Genomic DNA, 22,178 nt, shown 5'->3' with positions numbered 1-22,178 from the left:
GAGTGATTTGTTGTTAATCCACTCTGGGGATTGTAAACCCTTGATGGGACATGGGAGTCTCAGCACCCTTAACAAATCACAGTTCCCAGGATTCTTTGGGGGAAGCCATGACTGCTTAATGTGGTATGATACTGACTGCTTTAAATGTATGGTGCATATGGGGTCTAAAACGCTGGTGAAATAGCTTGGCTGTTTTCCTTGTCAGCTGGGCTAGCCAGGCTGATATGCTAGCAAGCCTCAAAGCTGTAAAGGACTCTTCCTCAAAGGAGGACCATTCATTCCACCACTCATGCTGGTGTGTTCCTTGCCTGCGTCTGTTTTCATCTGTAAGGTAATTCCCTGCTTCCCCCTTTAGAAGCAAGGATCTAATTGTGCAGCTAAAATCTAATCTCTGCCCTTTTCCTAAGCTGTCAGCTCGTCATTGCCAGATAGATGACTGAGAATATTGTTAGTAGCAAGGAGAGCATTAGATGAGGTCTGTGGGGGGCTTCCCCCTCCAGTTCCTTCAGATTTCTTAGAGCGGGAGAGAGAGGTGCATTACAATTCCCGATCTGAGCTGCGGAAGGTTTTAGGTGTCAATGATAAATGGATTTGAAATATGAAAGCGTGTTTTCTTTTTTCTTTTTCTGTCCCCTTGCAATAGCCATTGAACGATGCACCCACCTGGTGTCATTGTAAAACAACAATGCTACACTCTGCAAATGTCACCTTCTGCTCCAAACTGTGGGTAGGCTTATATGTTAACTTCTCTTTAATGTTGGAAGCCAGCATCTGTTCAAGGTATGCATGAATGTGCCTTAAACTGGTTCAAAGAGCTGGTCCATCCGCTGGTGGCTATAATAAGGTATCTTGCTTCCCTGGTAGGAAGATGGAGAGATACAGGTGGGGACATGGCTGGAATGGAGCCCACTGCAGAAAGCTATGAGAGTACCATTCATTGGTCCACCTACTTTTGCCTTTCACCCCACCCAATATTAGCATGTGGCCCTCAGAAAATTTACCACAAGGGACTGTGACACTTAGGCTGGAAAAAGGTCCCCCAACCCTCTTTTATATGGGATTCCTGAAGAGGACTTAAGAGGTCATATAATTTTGTTGTTGTTGTTGTTTAGTCCTTTAGTTGTGTCTGACTCTTCGTGACCCCATGGACTAGAGCACGCCAGGCACTCCTGTTTTCCACTGCCTCCCACAGTTTTGTCAAATTCATGTTGGTAGTTTCAAGAACATTGTCCAACCATCTCGTTCTCTGTTGTTTCCTTCTCCTTGTGCCCTCAATCTTTCCCAACATCAGGGGCTTTTCCAGGGAGTCTTCTCTTCTCATACAGTGGCCAAAGTATTGGAGCCTCAGCTTCAGGATCTGTCCTTCCAGTGAGCACTCTATCTTCTTGCAGTCCATGGGATTCTCAAGAGTCTCCTCCAGCACCATAATTCAAAAGCATCAATTCTTCAGCAATCAGCCTTCTTTATGGTTCAGCTCTCACTTCCATACATCACTACTGGGAAAACCATATGGATTTTTGTAGCCATCTATAAATATTTGAGAAAAACCTCAGTGCCTATGACTAGCTGATCGTAAGGTCGGCGGTTCGAATCCCCGCAGCGGGGTGAGCTCCCGTCGTTCAGTCCCAGCTCCTGCCTACCTAGCAGTTCGAAAGCACCCCTAAGTGCAAGTAGATAAATAGGTACCGCTTTATAGCGGGAAGGTAAACTGCATTTCTGTGTGCGACACTGGTGCTGGCTCACCAGCTGCAGCTTCGTCACGCTGGCCACGTGACCCGGAAGTGTTTCCGGACGGTGCCGGCTCCCGGCCTCTTGAGTGAGATGAGCACGCAACCCTAGAGTTGGTCACGACTGGCCCGTACGGGCAGGGGTACCTTTACCTTTATAAATATTTGAAGGCTTGTCCTATAGATGATGAGTTAAACTTAGTTTTCTGTTGCTGCAGAGTTGTGGGCCTCTTTAAAAAGTCAAAGTTTTCCCCAAAGAATTCTGGGAACTATAGTCTGCTAAGGATGCTGAGCAGTTCTTTTTTTTCTAGAAAAGTAGGTGCTGTTACTCATCATGAAGTTTGTTACAGTAAGTGCCACACATTTTAAAAACAAAAAAGAAAGGTGCTGGTACTGTGTACTCCTGAGTACGCCCTGAAAAAAGAATGCACTGATGTTGAGAGATTTGAGGAGACCCCGGTTCCCCGTTCCCTGGGACGTGGGATTAACAAACAAAGCAAAACACAACCATCCTTTGAAATTTGGACTTCTCTGAATTGTGCGATGCAGTTCTCCAACAAAACAATGTTGCAACAAGGCATATATTAAGGTAAACATCTTTCCCTCCCCAAAAAGCACATTACTAAGAAATGTGCATACAAAAATGGACTTATTTGGAGAAATTTGCATCAAAACACTGATGAATTCTTAGGAGGATTTAAACAAAAGCAGCACACAAATTGCTGCAGAAATATGGAGAGGTGAATTTATGGTTGGGGAAAATGAGAAACCAAGAGAATCAAAATGGGCAGATCCTTTTATCCCTTATGTAACTGTGCCCACGTATCGCCTTGCTGTTGGAGCGAAGTGACTCTTCACAGCTGTGGGTTTTCTCTCTCTCTCATTGCACCCCCTCATTCTCATCAACACTTTTGCTCAGAGATGCCTGGCTGTGCGTTCAGGGCTCCCAGCATTTCCTCCAGGAGGCTGGCCGGGTGAACATTCGGAGCTGTTTGCCGAGTGTGTTTATTGCCTCTGCATAATTTATGAGCTGGAGGGTCTTTTCTGACCATCGTTCATCTCTGCCAGGCGCTGGCATGGCAGGCTCTGGAGGACTGAGCTGTAAATTGGATGGCCCGATCACGCTGAGAGAACCGGCAAAGTCCTTGGGTCAGTGTGGGAATTTACTGCCACAAATGGAACTTGTTTTCACACTGAGCCATGTGAGCTGTAGCCTGGTTGGACTTTCCTTGGCAAACCCCTATGGCTTGGCGAAGCCATGAAGCTGTCAGTCAACAGGCAAGACGAGAGGCTGGGTATTCTCTCCTCTTTTGCTCTTCTCCTTTTTTTTTTTAATCGGCTTGGCACCTGTACTGCTTCCATAATGGATATCAGTCGGTCTCGGTCTTTCACCATATGCTTAGCTCTAGAGACAAGGTGCTGCTGGGTATAGCGGTAATGATTTGATGGAGGAATTAAGTGGACCTTGAAATTAGAACTGGACTGTCAGAAGAGGCAGGGAAGTTTAATACATTGGCAATGGAAATGATGGTTCCCGGGGATTGCATTGCTGCTAGCGCACTCTCTGCAGCATCACCGCAGTGCAGGAAAACATTGTCCTGGAAAATTCAGATGGTGTTGATTAGTTTCACAGTGAGATGTAATGAGTTGTGGGATGGGCAGGTGGCAGAAGAGAGAGCGAGAGATGCTCTCTTTCCCCAAGTAAGCCTACTACGCTCAATGCACAAACACGTAAATGGGAATGAAATGATACACCAACATGATGCGACTGGTATAGCTCTTTGACGGACCCTAGCTCAGTAGCAGAGTACGTGCTGTGCAAGCAGAAGTTTCCTGGTTCAATCCCTGGCAGCTGCAGGCAGGGCTGGGGAAATCTGAACCACAGTCAGTGTAGACTAAGGGTGGGGAATGTGTGCTCCCTCCATGTTGTTGAACACCAGCCCCACCAGCCACAGTCAGCATGGCCAATGGTCAGTGCTGGTGGAAGATGGAATCCAACATCATCTCGGTGGCTACAGGTTCCCCATCCCTGATGCAAGCAATATTTGTCTGGATGGATTAAGAGTTCAGTGTGGTATAAGACAGCTTCCTTTGTCCCTATGACTGCTGAGTTTTGCATTGGGCTAAAACTTACGTGTTATCTTTCACCTTAACATAAATACTAATGTATCCATTCATGATTCTGGTTGTAATCCTAAACGCATTTCATGTGGAGTAAGCCCCATTCAGCACAGTGGGGCGTGTGAGGATCACACTGCACGTTGGTCTATCAGTATTGGGCCAGTAACCAGGAATTGTGTGGTGCAGAGAGCCTAAGAGAATCAACCAGAAAGCCACCAAATAATTAGACTTATATGTCATGTAATTGCACTATGTTGGGTTTACTCCCAGGTAATGAAGCCTTCACTTTTAAAACAGGGCTGGGGGAACTGTCACTCTCCAGATGCAGTTGAATTCCAGCTCCCATCAGCCCCGGCCAGCATGGTCAATAATCAGGGAGGATGTGAGTTGAAGTCCCAATAAGTTTGGATGGTCGTAGTTAGCTACCCTTTAATGTGTGTGTGTCTGTGTTGGCCTTTGCAGAGGTTGTTGTTGCAGATGCAGTGGACAGAGCAAGTTATCATTTAGCTGGAGCAAATTACTATTCACAAGCAGTTGGGGAGCATGCAGTCGCCCCATTTCTCTTTATAGTTCCACAAGTGCAAGGGCTAGGCTTGCTTTAGGAAAGAGAGTGAGAGAGCTGAGCCATTGCGGATGGTCCTGGAATATCACTGCATGGTTGGCGGAGGTCAGGCCCTGTAGATGCAGCCCTGATGAGCATTTGTTAATATATATTACATGAAAAGTTCCTTTGAACCATTCTTGTTCCTTTCCCATGAATATGTGAAAGTTGTGAATGTATGTTCTAGCCAACCTAGATTACGTTTATGCAAAGATTGGAGTGTCCTTCATATGTTGCATTAGGAGACTGGGAACAAAGAGGCAAAACACCATGTATGGGGTAAATACTTTCTACATGCAAACGAGATGCTCTACTATTAAAACCTGCTTTCCTCAAGAACCCACATGGCTGGAGTCTCATACTTGCCGCAATCTACTTCCTATAATTGTTGTTATTTTCTAGCCCACTTTTCATGGTCTGTGCAATGCGTGGGCCCAGATACTTTTTTCAGCCCTGTGGAAAAGCTTTGTGTGTATTTTCAGAACTCTCCAGACCTTGGAATTAACACACAATTCTTTGTGCATTCTTCTTCCTTTTATAAAAAAAACCCCACAACCCTAATGTTTTCCTTTTCCTTTCTATTACAGTGTGACAGCGATAGTGATCAAGAAGAAAAGGTAAAGACAGACTTCCACTGCATGCTCCTGATCTGTTGTTTCTGATGTGTTTCACGATCTGTTTCCATCTTCTCTCTAGCTAATGAGGAAGCACATTTTGATGTGGTCTACACCTTATGGCTGCATTCAGATGTCCCTTCATCCTGCCCTCCCAGTGTTTCCTTACTCATTTTCCATGTTGATTATTTCGAGAAAACACAATATTTGGAACCCTGAAAACCCAGACAGTCCTTGGAATTTTTCTCTGTACTTTCCCCCATGGTTTCCAAAACCCCCATGGTTTCCACCACCATGATTCAGAGGGCAAAAAATTGGGGCGGTATCCTGGCATACAGTTCTTTCCCACCGTGGTGGCATAGTGTTCATAACGCCACAGTTCCATAATGCAACAGGTACTGCAATGTAAAAGGAACATTAGAAATCAGGGCAGAAGCACTGGCATTAAAAGCAGGAAAACAAATGCAATCAATCCCTTGTCCCCAAATTATTATTATTGTCTGAATGCAGCCTATATTTGATGTGCTCGAGCCATCATGCCTTTTTAAAAAAATGTTCCACCAAGGATCATGTCCTGTGGTTGGCCAAGGTACAGAGGCAGATTATTCACTAGTCTGCCATACCCTACTGGACCCTTAATCTTCTTCCTACAAGGGCCTCTGACAATTTTGGAGTAAGAAATCCTTTATTCTTCTTTGCTGAGTCTGTACAGATTTATCAACCATTATTTGAGAAAGATCCCTGTGTGCATCTTAGGAGGTGATGGTAACAGAGCCTGACAAGTTCATTTTAAAAGGGAACTAGTTCTACTTTAAGTTCAGCCTGTCCAAAAGGGAACTAATTCCAGGTCATGTTCATCCCTTTACAAAATAAACTAGTTCTTCACAGTTCAATCCAAGTTCATCAAAATGATCCTCAGAAAATTCTGGCAGCATTTAGAATGCTGCCTTTTGCCGTTCTGAAGTATAAAATATACTTAAGAAGACTCAGAAAACAGTAAAACACACACACACAAATAGACGAGTGGACAATAAATTGCTGAATTTATTTTCCGCCAACAATTATGATCTTTAAGCACAAATTCCCAAAGTGTTTGAAGAGGAAAAGGCACATGTAAGAGAGTGAACTTCAAGGTGAACTAGAAATTATTCAAGATTCTGCCCCCGAAATGAACTTCTTTTAGTTTACATGACAGGAACTACTTTCAGAGATTTTTTAACTAATTCAGTTAACTTTGTTGAACCAAATCAGTTCATTCCAAGGCACTAAGTGAAAGTAGATCCAACATGCAGTTATGGACTAATGGCAAAATATTATGGGTTGGGTTTTTTTTGGGGGGGGAGATCATTCAAGTTCAGATCCAAGTATCATAGCTGTTCTTGCAAAAGCTGTAACTTTTAATCTCTACGATGATTCAGAAGGTGTCTGTCTGTCTGTCTTTAAATGATCATATCATAAGAGAAATTAAGATAATTTCCTAGTAGTTTAATTTCATTCCACTTTATGCTCATGCCATCCTGACATATATTTTTTGTTTTACCTAATCCTAAAACAATATCTAAGAAAAACGTAACTATGGTCAACTACTGAATGTGTTCCACAGTTCCAACTGTACTAATTTTTATTACTGTTGTTTGAAAGATTGACACCTGCCCTTTCAACAATATTTTGTAGCTAGTTATTGAATGTTGATGTCTGAACAAAAGGACAGGAAGTCTTCCTACTAGCACATTTAATTTTTAAATTAAATATATTGCATCTTGAGATATATTGATTGCATGCAATAGGAATGATACACTGTGTGAGAACATTTCATAATCAGATGTCATTTGTGAAACCATTGGTCATCAGGGGCTGATCAATGACTACCTATGAACTATTTAGGTAGGTGAAATATGAATACAACAACAACCTCCTCTACCAGTCCTATTGGTTTTGGGGTGGTGTAAATAGTCATAAAGAATGGAAGATGTTCTCTCAAACCTGTTGCATTATTGAAATATAAGTTAACAACACACACACACGATAACTTCAATGGCAATATATGTTGGTATAATGATTTCTTCAATGAAAGCAACTGTATCTGATCAGCTTGGGATGGAAAGTGATGCATTTTTGTTAGGTTATCTATGGTTTGTATCCACAGTTCTTACCAATAAATTCTTGTTATTCCACTTTTTACTCATCAGGATTCTGCTGTTGGTTCATTGAACTTTTAAGTCACTCATGATCAAATTATACCACAATGGCTTTTGTTCAATAACTGCTCCAAACTGTTTGTTTTTGTGTCTGTTTTAAGGACCTTCCAGACTGCAACATTATTATAACCACCATGGTGATCTGATCTTGCATGTAGACTATTATCCCAGCTGCAATAATTTAAGACAATTGGATTTGGGGAGGGAAGATAGTGGAGAAAAATACAAAGTATTATATAAATCTCCCACTTTTCACCATCTAGGTCTCGAAGGACCTATCAGGAATTAAAAAATACAGCATTTTTGGCATCCGTCTTGTCTCAAGAAACAATGGATTGTGTGCCTGGTGGTGAAGTCAAGCTGTCGTGTTAGCACCGAAGTGACCTCCCCGGGGTGCAAGTCTGGGTAATGGGTATGAAGGACTACCCAGACGAAATAACCCCATTCTTGGTCTCATTGGTGTGGTCCAAAGAAAAGCACAGCAATATGTTTGATACCAGCTTGGTTGAAGGTCTTGCTTGAAGAAGGCATTCAAGGCACCATCCAACCGTCTTAGGGACTGCACTATGGATTTGTGTAGGGTTGATATCCTGCAGGGCAGTGGAGGTTTAGAATCAGAGTTTTCCTTCTCCTAGATGGGCTGCCTTCCCAGGTTGATGAGCCCCATCTGCCCCTCACTTCCCTCTGAAGCACATGCAGAAACCACCTTCTTGACTGTTAAGCCCATTATTGGTCTCAACCACTCAGCCTGCTGGAGCCTGTCTTCACATGCACTGGGTCACACTGGCCATGGAGTCTGGGGGGTGCTGCAGGGGGCACCACAACTATGATGTAGAATGGAAGGCGAGAGGTAGAGGTGTGCTGAATTTTAGTGTCACACAGGGCATAGCTAAAATTTGAGACCTCAAGGCCTGCCACTGACGTAGACCAGGAATTATATCAGAACATGAAGGTACAAGGCTTACTGGTTCTTGTCTCAGCACCCGAGCTTGGCCTTTAGACTGACTTGCTCTTTCAGACTGACTTTCGGTTTGACTTTTGCCCCCTGGTTCATTTGAGTTTGCTGTCCCTGATAACAAGAACCTTTTCAGTTGTGGGTCTGTGGAATGCTCTTCCCAGTGAGTCCCACCTTGCACCTTCATTGGCATCTTTTTTTGGTTGTCATTTCATTATTTGTTGAGATTTACCTTTTCTCCTAGGCTTTCGTTGGACTGAACTGATTTCGTTCTGTTGCTAGTGTGTTGCCAAAGCTTTCCCCCTTTTTTAAAGGGCGTGTTTATGAATTGCAGGTGTTTGTATGAAAATGTTGGTTTGTTTCAATGGTAAACAGCGACTAACAAATCCGATGAATAAAAATAATTTCTAAAGCTGAGAGTGAATTCAGAGGGGTTTTGGCTCAGACCATAAGAAAATGCTTGCTGTTTCTGAACAGGATTGGGGCTTAATTTTTCCAAATGCACCCTCCCCAACCCAGAACTCAGCCACATTGCTGACACATTTTTCACCGTAAAACAATGAGTTGTTTGGGGGGAGGAAATGATTTCATTTTGTTCTGCTTACTGGTTTTGACTCAACGGTTGCAAAGTTGTTCTACATCTTTTAAAAAACAAGCTCCCTTATCCAATGTGGTTGTGGGTGCAGAAGTGTTGTATATAGGCAGATATAGTCTGTTGTGGTTGCCCGTTGCAGGGATATGGGGCTTGGTATATTCATTGTGAATTCAGCGTGCGTTGCCTTTGAGAGAGAGAGCGAAGTGACACATCATCATTTGAATGGGTCAAGCATATTCAGATGAAGACGAATGGCGCTTATTTGATTTCTTTAAATCGGAAATGAAAAAAGTGCTCCCTGGAGAAATCATGTTCTCCCTGACTTAGACGATAGACCGAGGCAAGGCCTGCAGATAAGAACAGGCATTTGTCTTTTTTTTTTTTTAAGAATCTCTGAAGGACGGTCGAGACTGTCAGCTCGCTGACATGTGCATTATCCATGTCATTTTAAACAAAGTGACCTGGAGAAAAGAGCACTCTGGCGTGACATGATAATGGTCTGTTGGATGACAGGTAAAGTACACGCCATAAAGAGAGGCTGTGTGTTATTCCTTTGTTTAACTGACAAGTCGGAGTTTCCTTTCATTCAGACGGGCGGCGATCTCTCAGATCTTCCTTCTTCGGGGTGGGGGTTTGGGGTAGCATCAGAAAATGACAGGAGTTGTTAGCAATAACAATAAAAGGGGGGGCCTTCAAAACATGACGTGGGCAGGTACTAGAGGCTGGCCTGAGCAGACTGTGGCTGAGGGACCAGGGGATCAGAAAGATGCATTGCCAAGCCTTCCAACAGTACACCTGGACCCCTGACCTCTATCCTGACCACCTGTGTTGCCATCAGAGATGCTGCCCAGCCTGGCCATTGTGGCTGGCTTCTTTGCCACCAGTTGCTCACCGCCTCTCTCTCCTCCCCCAGGCATGAGTACCACTTGCTATGTGCACGGAGCTATTGCCATGTCAGATTGCTCAAGATGCAATGTCCAACCATGTTGAGAAATAATGCGAGGACAGGTGGGAGGGGGGCACACAGGAAGTTACTGTATACTACATTGATTCATCTAGCTCAGCCTTGCCTACACTGACTAGCAGTGCCTCTCTCCAGGATTATGGTGAAGGAGTCTCTCGTAGCCCTACCTGGAGATGTTGGGGAAGGAGCCTGGGACCTCCTGCATGCAAAACATCAGTTCTGCCAAAGTGTGGTGGCTACTTTCTGCCGTTGGTCCCTCATCTCCCAAGTAGTCGTCACCAGGGCTCCCTGTGGTCCAGCCTCTTGTCTAGTGTTTCTTGCATTTATTTGGGAGAACTGTATGGAGAGGACTACTGGTGCAAGGATGGGGATAAAATTCAAGGCCAGCATAGCAGTGTTGCTAAACGGTCTTGGCCCAGTATACCTGAAGGAGGGCCTCCACCCCATCGTTCTGCCCGGACGCTGAGGTCCAGCGCCGAGGGCCTTCTGGAGGTTCCCTCATTGTGAGAAGCAAAGCTACAGGGAACCAGGCAGAAGGCCTTCTCGGTAGTGGCGGCCGCCCTGTGGAACACCCTCCCATCAGATGTCAAAGAGATAAACAACTACCTGACATTCAGAAGATATCTTAAGGCAGTCCTGTTCAGGGAAGTTTTTAATGTGTGACATCTTAGTGTATTTTTGGTCTTTGTGGAAGCCGCCCAGAGTGGCTGGGGAAACCCAGCCAGATGGGCGGGGTACAAATAAATTATTATTATTATTATTATTATTATTATTATTATTATTAGGTTCTGCTCTTGATACAGGATGGGGTAAAGAGACAGAGGGGGTATGTGGGGCTCACGGGCTTGAACACCTGCTCAGTAGCTTTTATATGCATCACATTCTCTCTAGAGGTGGTGGTACATTCTGTTTCCTGACATATTTCCCCCTTAGCAACTCATTGTCTTAGGTATCGGTAACACGAGCCCCACTCTCCCTTCCCTCCCCACAATGCAGGCACACACTGTTCCCTCCCTCCCTCCCCCCTTTTCTCTCCCTTTCTTTTCTTTCTTTCTATCTTTTTTTTTTTTTTTGGTGCCCATTTTGTGTCGAAAATTTGTATTTACTTTGGGAATGTAATTTGTTCCTCATGGATAATATGACCCTTAGCGGCGCTGGATCATGGGTTAGTTGAAGTGATATTTTCCGCTAATGGTAGTCGTACATCATTGCTGTCAGCTCGGGTTAGGAGGAAAGCACATTACAGCTCCATTTTACCTCTGCAGGCATCGGGGATTATTTGCCATGAGTGAGTGTGACATGACCGCACTACAGAGTGCATTAAAATTTTACTAGCTTCTCCAGCAAGTTCCCCGACTCCTGCCGGTGCTTCAGGCAGGCATGCTGACGGATACCTCCGAGGGCCTAACTGCCCACACCAAGGAGACTCAATGTCAGCGGGAAAAACAGGCTCTGCTCCTTCCCCCCCTCTCCTTGTCATTTTTACCCCTTCAGTGGCAAGGCCCTCCTCTGATGTTAGGCTAAACTGTCATGGAAGGCAGGCCGTGGCAGGAGCGTCTCATATCCATTCGGATGCAAACACTGATCTCTTCCCAAGTGAGGAAAGGCAAGTTATTGGGCAGAGACTGAATACAAGGCAAGGCAAATCGAAGCAAGTCCTTGCTATGAGAGTAGCATGTGGTAGAAGGGGCATCCAGTATTGCATGGGCAGACTATCTCTCCACCTGTAGGCTTTCAAGTCTCCCTTTTAAGGTGCTGTTCATGGCAAGCAATGAATGCACACTCCATTCACCTCTGCAGACAATCATAGGATGGTAGAGTTTGAAGGAACCGCAAGTGTCACCTAGTTCAACCCCCTGCAACGCAGGAACCCCTGCTAAATAATCACGGACAGATGGCCACCAACCTCTGCTTCTGTTTCAGCATGCAGTTCTCTGGTCTCTCTGAATTGTTATCCTAGGCACTGCTACTGCACTTCCTCCATTTAGATTGACTGGAACATACATGTATCCAGTCCGCTTGATGGTAAATGAAGTCACAAATCACTACAGCACAACCTGCTTTGGATACCTCCTTCCTTTCATTCTCCATCTCAGTACAGTGGTACCTCATTTCTTGAATGTAATCCACGTTTGGGTTCCGAAAATGTTTGAAAACAGAAGTAGTTATTTCCGGGTTTTCAGCTTTTGAGAACCGAAATGTACAACAGAGTTACCTCGGCTCCAGAATACCTTGGGAGTCAGACGTTCCAGCTCCCGAACGATCAAAAAACAGAAGTGAGTGTTCTGGGTTTCGAACTTTTTTTGGTGAAGCTGAATGTCCAGTATGGCTTCCGCTATTGTTTAATCCTGTGCAATTGGGAACCAATCAGAAGGTGCGCCTTGGTTTCCGAATTTTTCGGAAGTCGAATAGATTTCCAGAATGGGTTCCGTTCGACTTCCGAGGTACACCATATTGGACTTTTGGGGCATGGGAAGTGAAAGTACATATCCAGGACTGAATTAATTTTGGGGCCTGTTTCAACTACCAGTAATGATTCTGTTTCAGTACAGAAGTATGATCCCTTTTGGTTTTCTAACTTGTTTTACTTCTCTTCAACGCTATCCTCAAGACATCCTCCCTGTCCTTCTTATACAGTTGGAGTGACTAATCCTTAAAAGTCTTAAGGGGTCCTATATATGACAGCCCTCCCTGCAAATATTCTACTGAATGTGCACACATTTTCCCAGGCAGTGGCATAGTGCAGAGAGCACCCAGCCACTTCTGTCACTGGGCTCCATTGAAATTGGCTTCACAAGTGCAAACCAGGAAGTGACCTCTACAGACAATGGAATGACTTTTCTGTTCTTATCTACGCAACTGTGATCTCCTGGGTGATGTGGGCACTGTTAGGCAGTTAAACACACATACGTACTCGGTCCGTTTCCTCCCCACCCCACCCCTCCACGTGGCCCTGGGCACTGGCAACTCCTGCTATGCCACTGTCCCCAGGCATATTTACTCACCATGCTTAAGTCATTCCAAGAGTCTACCCATGGCTTCCATCCCACCCTCCAGCTGCCTCTGTAAGCTCAGGCTGAAAAGGACTTCCTTAGCCCTCGTTAAATAAGGATTCCTACAGTTTCAGTGACTATCTGGATTGTCACCAGAGGAAAATAGTAAGCTTTCCCTCCCTCACTGCAGATCAGAAATATTTGACTTTGTGATTAAGCACAGTTATGTGCCCTTAGAACAATTCAGAAGGGAAAAAAGGTTGAAGATAATCAGAACTTTTGTTTTGTTTTCCTCAGCATGGGAAAGAATTGAAGGTTTGGGGAGACTGCAGAGATTGTCTAAGAACCTGGCCAAAATGTCCAGGTTATTGAGATTCTTTGCTCTTGTTCAACAGCATTCATAAACAACTCAATATTTTGAAAGTCTCTAAGCAGTATGCAACATAAACACGATTAAATGATGAAAACAAAAATACAGCATAAAACCCCTAGAACTGTAGTGTGGAATCACATGAAAACAAGAATTCAAACAAATAAAAGCAGAATCCAATCTTATGGCTCAGGGAAAACCTGGGCAGAAAGTTGCAAGACATCAGAAACAGCTGATGGTTGGAGAAATTGGAGAAGACATTGGAGGCCACCTGGTCCAGCTTTCTGCTCAATGCATGATCTTCAATGTAGGATGTCTCAGCTAGCACCAGTACATAGAAAGACATATGGCAGGATTTTTATTGTTCTTTATTGATGAATTAATCAGCACAAGTGATAAATGGCAAATCACATCTCCAATTAGCTGTCTAAGCAAATCACTGCTAAGATTATCACTGCTGATAATCTGTGCCATGCAGGGAAAGTTGGAGCACCAGAGAATTCCCTCTAACCAACCACTTTGCTGACGCATTAGAGTAGATGTTGACTCCTCAAAGGAGGCTGCTATAACTGTACCTCCTCAAATTCCTCATCAGGCATGGAGATAGTTTCTGGAGGGTTCGGGGGGCTCTAGGAAGCAAGGTCTCAGGCAGAGTCTAATCCAAGTGCTCTACAGGTTCCAAGAATCCAGGGAACCCTGGAGTAGGGTGCATCATTTTAGGGTGTGTGTGAAACTTAATTCTTCCACGTTTCTTCAGTGAAAGGTCTTAAAAATACATTTTGGGGTGTGGGGAATTCAAACCTGCTATTAAGTTTTGTGATTGGGCAACATTTAGCTTGGTAGGTCTATGTTTGATGAAGAAGCGCATGAATTGCTTTCAGAAAACCAATGAATTTTAATTTTACCTTCTGAAAATGTCAGGTAATGCTAAGTAATGGTAATATATATAACTGCAAGTACTTGGCAATCATTTTTAATGATTTCTGAGCAATTTTACACACATTTTACTTACCAAGCAAAACTAAATTATATTAATCTAACCAAAATACCTTTTGAATTCCCAGGTCATGCTACAATGTGGTTTTTTTTAGTGTCCCTCATTTTTGGAAGTTGAAAGTTGAAAAATTCAACATGCCGCAGCCATAGAGGCTCTTCCCTCAACTCCTGAACCTGCACCCTTTTCCCTAGCTCTTGCTATATTCATTCATTCATTCATTCATTCATTCATTCATTCCCCACCCATCTGGCTGGGTTTCCCCAGCCACTCTGGGCGGCTTCCAACAGAACGCTAAAATAACAATAACCTGCTGACCTGCACCCAGCTCCCGATCCCCTACTTCTGTCTCTGCTGAGAGCAACCTCTCAGATGCAGCTGGTATCAGTGAAGGAATTGCAGAGAGAGGAAGGTTTCTCTCCATTGGTGGTACTGAACCCCACAAGTCACTGGTCCTTTCCCCTGAGTCATTCTCCTCACCCTCCCATTCCAGCACATTTCCAGCTGCACTCTCTGCCTCATCCCCTCTCTCCTCAACCCCTTCATCCTCCAACTCCTGCCAGTCCCTGACAGGATGTAGCTATGGTATCTCTGCCATGGCTGCCCAGTCATCAATCTTTCTCCATTATTCTGGAGCCATGCTACCTGTCCAAAAACCTTTCACCATACTTGCAATTTACAACTGCAGTTTCATTTCTAGAAATTGGAGATCACAGAAGGTTTGCTGCATCCCTAGATTTACATACCCTTCAACTTTTCTCCAATGAAAAGAGGGACGTCCCATTCCATAATGATAATTTTGCTATTTATAGCCCACACATCTTACTGGGTTGTCCCAGTCACTCTGGGCAGCTTCCAACATATATAAAAAACATAACAAAACATTACACATTGAAAAAACTTCCCTATACAGGATTGCCTTCAGATGGCTCGGGAGATCGGATACCTCCAAACCTTCCAACATTTCTCCAATGAAAATAGGGACAACCTAAGGAAAAGCGGGACATTTCGGGATCAAATCAGAAACTGGGACGGCTTCTCTAAATCAGGGAAGTTGCTGGAAAATAGAGACACTTGGAGGGTATGGATTTTGATGGCATCTTTTCTTAGTTTATATGGTTCCAGGTGCATGGTTTCCAGGTCTGCTGTGGCCTGTATCTTTTGATGCTGATGAGGATGCATGTAAAACAAGGAGGCTTTGTGAATTAGGCCTCGTGGACCACATTCAAGGAAGTTGCTCTTCCATAACAGCAGCAGCCTAATTGGGTTGGCTTATTACAGTAGTTGGAGCAATTGGGCCACATAGAGATGGTCTTCTTTTTCTAAGGTATCATTTTTAGAATCCAGTTGCATCAGATTCACTGATAAGTGATTTTATCCTACGACATATCCATTCTGTCAGTTCTCCTGCAGGCAGGGAAGCTGGATAACTCTGTGGTTAATGCATAGTTGTGACTCTGTTTCTTAGCTGCAAACCAGTTTCAGGTGCTGGGAGGGTATCGTGTATCCGTGACATATGTAGCAGTTCGATCATCAGCTGGGGATTTGGGGCAGCATCATGGTAGGTACCACTTAACCTTGCCAGCTAGAATTTGAGACCTTTTCAAAAGGGGATTTCTGAGAAGCTGGGTCCCAGAAAACAGAATAATGGGAACATATAGAAGAGAGAATCTAAGGGAAGGGCAGATGGAATAGGAGGTGTCAATGCCAGGTCAGATCAATGGGCAAATCTGAATCCCTGTCCTCGGTTCGGATCTCTAAATCAGCCAGTCCTGTTTCTGATTTGGATAGGAGTACATTAAGAGTTCCCTATAGTATCTGTTTCCCTTCCTGCAATTCCAAATATTGTACAGAGCATACACAAATTGCCCTCAACTTTCATTTGCATCTAGGGATAAGAGAGAAACTCAGTTAAGTTCACATTGAGACTACCTATTTCATACTTATCAAAAGAAACAGAAATGCGGCCATTCTTCAAAATCTGCACTACAGTGGTACCTCGGGTTACATATGCTTCAGGTTACATACGCTTCAGGTTACAGACTCTGCTAACCCAGAAATATTACCTTGGGTTAAGAACTTTGCTTCAGGGTGAGAACAGAAATCGTGCTCCGGCGGTGCAGCAACAGCAGGAGGCCCCATTAGCTAAAGTGGTGCTTCAGGTTAAGAACAGTTTCAGGTTAAGAACGGCCCTCTGGAACGAATTAAGTACTTAACCCGAGGTACCACTGTACTCTGAAATTTTGTCAATGCAGTCCTCCAGTCAAGTAATGCGTACAAAAATTTTCATGCTAGGGTAAAGTGGGTGTGAAAGTGCACACATTTGTGAAAACTGCATACAAAAAATACCTTGTATTCCTTCAGATGTTTTCTTTATTTCTTTTTAACATTAATATTTCAAACGACCTCTTGTCCAATATGCAACCCAAGCACAGACCTATTTAGCTTTCCATTCACCATTTTCATTCCAGGAATACATCAGCCTAGACTTTTTTTAAACAGAAAACTCTCTGGGTTTGTGTGTGTGTGTTCATGCACACAATTTATATGTAACAAAATGCTTATTTAAATTAATGGTAGACTTTCATTACATTTTATGCATGTTTCTGTTCAAGGAAAAACTGACTAAAGAGCTTTCAGTTAGCAGCTTTGGCAAATGATTATAAATCCCAGCACTTAACGGCTGTGATAACATTAATCAGAATGAACTGGCTGGCTATTAATGTAGATGTCATATCCAATTCAACAGAAATTCCATTGTAATTTAGCATTAATTAACGTCCACTTATTGTAAATGGCACCAAGCAGCCACTTTTCTTAAAGCAAATGGAAATAAGAATGACTCCCCCTAAAGTCTGTTTTATTTTTTTAATGGAGAAAAAGAACTCAAAGCCACAAATTCAAAGAAGTAGTAGCTTTGTTGTGATGCCTGCTTGGGGGGGGGGCGTAATGGCCATTTAGACCAGCCCCCTGTTCTCACAGCTTGAAGTCTGCAAGCAGGACCTGGGTGCATCAACCCTGTGCCACTCAAGACACAAAGGCACTGGTGTTCAGAAGCTTACTACCTCTGATACTGGAAGAAATATAGCCATCACGACTAGTAGCCATCACAACTAGTAGCCTTGTCCTTCTTGGTGCAATGGGTCAGCACATCTAGCTGTTAATCAGGTGGTTGGTGGTTCAAACCCACCCAGAGGCATCTGTGGGCAGGATTCCTGCACTGCAGCAATTTGGCCTTGAACTACCAGGGGCTGTATCCAACGAGGTTCTAATCTAGACAGTCCCACTGAAATCACTGCACCTGTGTTAATTGTGTTGATTCATTTAAATGGCTCCATGCTGAGGCTACATCTGCACTACATATTTAAAGCGATACTATACTACTTCAAATAGCTGTGCCTTCCCTCGAAGAATCCTGAAAAAGGACAGCTTATTAGGAAGACCGTCTGTTCCCCTCACGGAGCTACCATTCTCAAGAGCAGTTTAACAATCAGTTTCTGGGAACTCTGGGAACTGTGGGAGGAGTCTTCCAACGACTCTCAGCTCCTGTGACAAACTGCAGCTCCCAGAGCATTCTTGCCAAGTGCCCCGGAAAAGCGGAACATCTTGGTTTTTTTCTTTTCTTGCAAGATCATGGCAGTCATTCTGGCTGCTGCAATCTCTCTCTCTCTCTCTCTCTCTCTCTCTCTCTCTCTCTCTCTCTCTCACACACACACACACTGCACTCTCACCCTGCAAAAAGCGCTTGCCTAAGAATGTCCTGGTTCTTGAAATGAAAAAGTTGGACAGTATGCTGGAGTTATTAAAGGAGACCCATGACTGCTTTAAAAATAAGGGACAGATGTGATCTAAGGTAGGAAGACATCCTGTGGAGTGTGACCTTTCCCTAGCAACAGGTTCTGCCTTCACGTAGCACCCCAAGAATAATTTTAAGCAGTGTTGCTAAAGGCTCTACATTACCATGTAGTTGACAGATATATATACCTTCTTGAAACTTCATCACTGAGTCAATCCAAGCAGTGTGCCAAGAAGAGATTCTTCATTGTATGTTTTTGAGGACTTTTTTTTTTAAAAAAAGAAACGATGGTCTCTTCCAAGCTTCAATTCTAAAAAAAGAGAAAGAAAGAAACCCAAACTCAAACCAAAAACACCTTAACTCATGACCCCGGTCTCTCGTTAGCAGAGAAATACAATCTTTTCTCTGTGTGCTCTGAGTCCCCATGCCTATTATGCTTCTAGGAATCAAAGTTTCTCATTAAGGCTTTCTAGCCTTCTGCCAAACTGAGCAGAGCTGGAAGTATGGCTTTGTATTGGGGAGAGGGGCCTACCGTTCTCTCTGTGTCTGTCACTCCATCTTCTATAGCACAAAAATGATGCTCTTCCAAAAAAAAAAATTTAAGTTGAACTACTTCTGTGTGAGAAAAAGAAACCCTGCAAATTTCGAATTTCTCTGCTGCTGGAGATGGCTCAGGGTTGCTTGCTTCTGAGGAAGAAGGAAGATAAAAATGTCCTCAAAATGAAATTGGAGCAGGAAATATACAATTTGTTTGCTTGACATGAAAGGGAGGACATGGAAGTTTGCTTATATTATGTCAGGCCATGTCCACACCATAGACTTAAAGGACTATGAAACCACTTTAAACAGTCATGGCTTACCCAAAAGAATCATGGGGACTGTAATTTGTTAAGGGTCTTGAGAGTTGTTATCCCTCTCTGAGAACTACAATTCCCAGAGTTCCCTGGGATAGACTGTTAAACCACTGTGGTGACTGTAGCTTTGTGAGAGGGATAGGGGGTCTCCTAGCAACTCTCAGCACCCTTAACAAACTGTAGAGCCTAAGGTTCTTCTGGCAGCTATGAGTAAAAAGATCAGATAAAGGTAAAGGTAAAGGTACCCCTGCCCGTACGGGCCAGTCTTGCCAGACTCTAGGGTTGTGCGCTCATCTCACTCTAGAGGCCGGGAGCCAGCGCTGTCCGCAGACACTTCCGGGTCACGTGGCCAGCGTGACAAGCTGCATCTGGCGAGCCAGCGCAGCACACGGAACGCCGTTTACCTTCCCGCTGGTAAGCGGTCCCTATTTATCTACTTGCACCCGGGGGTGCTTTCGAACTGCTAGGTTGGCAGGCGCTGGGACCGAGTGATGGGAGCGCACCCCGCCACGGGGATTCGAACCGCCAACCATGCGATCGGCCTAGGCTGAGGTTTTACCCACAGCGCCAAAAGAATACCTCTCCTGGCAACACTAGAAGTACCTGGGGACTTGGATCTCAAAAAAACGTCTTCCTATGTATTCAGTGGTCTGTGTTTGCCTGAGCTTGAGTCTGGACTAAGTATTCTGAGCCCTTGTGTTCTGATTCGATATATGATATCCAATCACAGAACATTTCAGGATTTGGGCCTCTGCCATTGGCACTTGAACTCTAAGTCGTGATTCACAGCTTGGAAGTTTAGACAGCCAATCACGGTGGGAGTGGGAGTAGCCCAGGCCTTCAGAAATGTATATAAGCAGTTGCTTTGCCCCTGTTGTCCAGTTCTGTTAGGTTAATATCACTGTGTCTTGCCTACTCCTAGTTTCTTTTTTAAAATAATTTATCTTCTTTATTAAAAGATAAAAAGTACATAATTAGAAGCGCACAGAGTAAGAAAAAGTGAAAAAAGAAGAAAAAGAAATAACACCCATGTAGAAAACTAAACAGAACAACAACCACAACTTGTATACATTACAAAAAGTTGTTATTGTAGTTAACCAGGCCTTAACCGAATATGGTATTAAAAAAAGAAAGAAAATCAATTCCAAATATTGTTACATTTGTCCACGGCAAGTCTATGTTTGTATGCAACTTGTTCAGGTGTAGTGAGTTTGTACATATTTTCAATCTAATCATGGAAGTGAGCTGCATTTTCATTTTTCCAGTTCATCAATACCAGTCTTTCTCCTGTAGTAATTATCAGGACATTGCTTAAGCCTGGTTTCAAAATATTTGAGAAGCCCTGCCTTGGGCTGAATTCAGACAGCACTTTATTTCATTTCCCAGTGTTTCCTTACCTGATAATTTTTGCATCTTAGGTGATCTTTCACACGGCACCAAAACTATTCCTGGAAATCTAGCAGAATCTGATGGAAGTTTTGCACTCATCTCTGTGTTAATTGCTTTCAGGAAAAAATCCATTTCCAACCCTGTTAGCCCAGAAAATCATGAGACAAAATTTGGGACAGACATACAAATATTTCCTTCTGTTTTCATGGGGGAACAGCACATATGACATTCACTGTTTCGTTGCACCACAACATGTCATAAGAGGCAAGGTGATATAAGTGCATAAATTTATGTGTGGCATAGAGAAAGTGGATAGAGACAGGTTTTTCTCCCTCTGTCATAACACTGCAACTTGTGGGCAACCAGTGAAGCTGAACGTTGGAAGATTCAGGGCAGAAAAAAAGGGAGGCAGTGATGGCCACTGTGGCGTTTGCCCATTCTTTTGAAAATGTCTGTACAGAGGGAGAGAAAGAGTTAATAGGTAGACCAATAGAAAAGCCAGAGGCGGAGCCTGCCTGTTTATAAAAGGGCTTAGCCCGAGGTTTGGGTTGGTTGGTTTTAGTTGGTTGGTTGGGAAAGGCAGTTGGGAAAGCTGTTGGCAGGCAGTTGGAAATAGAGAGACAGTTAGTGCAGTTGGTTCTTGTGTGAGGGGAGGTAGAAGAGTTAGAGACAGGATAAAATAAGACTAAGAAGAGTAACAATGTTTGAATGCAGTTAAAGTTTATTTGTGTTTGCAATAAACTACAGTGGTACCTCGGGTTAAGTACTTAATTCGTTCCGGAGGTCCGTTCTTAACCTGAAACTGTTCTTAACCTGAAGCGCCACTTTAGCTAATGGGGCCTCCAGCTGCTGCCGTGCCGCCGGAGCACGATTTCTGTTCTCAACCTGAAGCAAAGTTCTTAACCCGAGGTACTATTTCTGGGTTAGTGGAGTCTGTAACCTGAAGCGTATGTAACCCGAGGTACCATTGCACACTCTTCTTTGTTAACTTAAGAACCTGACTGAGACTACGTGCTTTACCGGGGAGGACCTGGTTGGTGGCAGAGGATTAGTGGTGTACAGGTCAATAGTCCATGAGACGACCAGGGGCTCCATACAAATGCCACAGCCACCAACTTGGATGGCTTTAGAGGAGGATTGGACCAATTCATGGAGAATACGGCTATCAATGGCTACCAGACATGATGGCTATGGTCTACTTCCACAGTTGGAGGCAGCAATGCTTCTGAATTAACTGGTTGGCCACTGTGAGAACAAGATATTGAACTAGATGGACCTTTTTTTTATTATTTCACACAATACAAAACCACTTCTGGAAATCAAGGGAATCTTGCAGAATTTTTGTGTGCAGTTCCATGTTAACTGTGTTCAGGAAAAAAACCAAATCCATTGGCAACCCCATTAATTCAGATACTCATGGGAATGTATGAACTTTGGGATGGTATACCATACCTTCCAACACGACATGGCCCAAATCCAGGAGCCATTTTCTGGGTCGACACCTGTGCGATATTGTCCCCCCCCCCAAAAAGCTTTTTCTAGGCACGGTGTCCCAAAATGTGTGTCTTGGGGTGCCACACAAGATCAATACCCTGAAAAAAATGCTTTTTTGGAGGGGCAGTGATCTTGCACGGTCCCCCAAAACACACGTTTTTCAGTGCCATGCCCCCCCCCCAAATATTCAGCCCCAAATCATGCAAAATCGCCACAATCATTTTGGCCGCTGTTCTCTTGCAAGAGAAGATGTCCCATTTCTTTCCAGGGCAGTTGATGGTTACCATGTACAGCCATGCAGTTCTTTCCTACAATTTAATCAATAAAACAGCTGGAGTTCCATAATGCAACAGGTAATGCATTGCGGAATGAACGTTAAAAACTGGGCCAGTGTTAAAACCAGGGAAGCAAACACAATAACCCCCACATCTGAATCCACCCTTAATGTAAGCCTTCTACCCTCTGTACCTCCCAGCTGATAGAGCAGCCATGAAAACGGCAGCTTTTGTACCG

At 43.8% G+C, this 22,178-nt stretch overlaps 1 protein-coding gene and 1 long non-coding RNA gene across 6 annotated transcripts in view; one reads left to right on the top strand and one right to left on the bottom strand.

The window, feature by feature from the left end:
- The window catches only part of LOC310750219, a 31,941-nt gene extending 10,821 nt beyond the window's left edge, over nucleotides 1-21,120 (bottom strand). Inside the window, exons 1-2 of the long non-coding RNA XR_014541983.1 lie at nucleotides 20,180-21,120; nucleotides 18,117-18,238 (exon numbers count right to left, since the gene is read on the bottom strand). This is a non-coding gene — a long non-coding RNA (uncharacterized lncRNA). The remainder of the gene's footprint in view (nucleotides 1-18,116; nucleotides 18,239-20,179) is intronic.
- Nucleotides 1-22,178, top strand: part of AUTS2 (activator of transcription and developmental regulator AUTS2) — a 669,531-nt gene that overhangs the window by 447,780 nt on the left and 199,573 nt on the right. For all 5 annotated transcript variants that reach the window (XM_083587452.1, XM_083587454.1, XM_083587453.1 and 2 more), the window contains one exon: nucleotides 5,037-5,066. In XM_083587452.1, coding sequence (XP_083443578.1) covers nucleotides 5,037-5,066 — 30 coding nt within the window. The remainder of the gene's footprint in view (nucleotides 1-5,036; nucleotides 5,067-22,178) is intronic.

Source organism: Podarcis filfolensis (assembly GCF_964270895.1).
Source record: "Podarcis filfolensis genome assembly, chromosome: 15".
In the NCBI taxonomy this organism is placed as follows: Eukaryota; Metazoa; Chordata; class Lepidosauria; order Squamata; family Lacertidae; genus Podarcis; species Podarcis filfolensis.
This window is presented reverse-complemented; position numbering and strand designations above follow the sequence as displayed.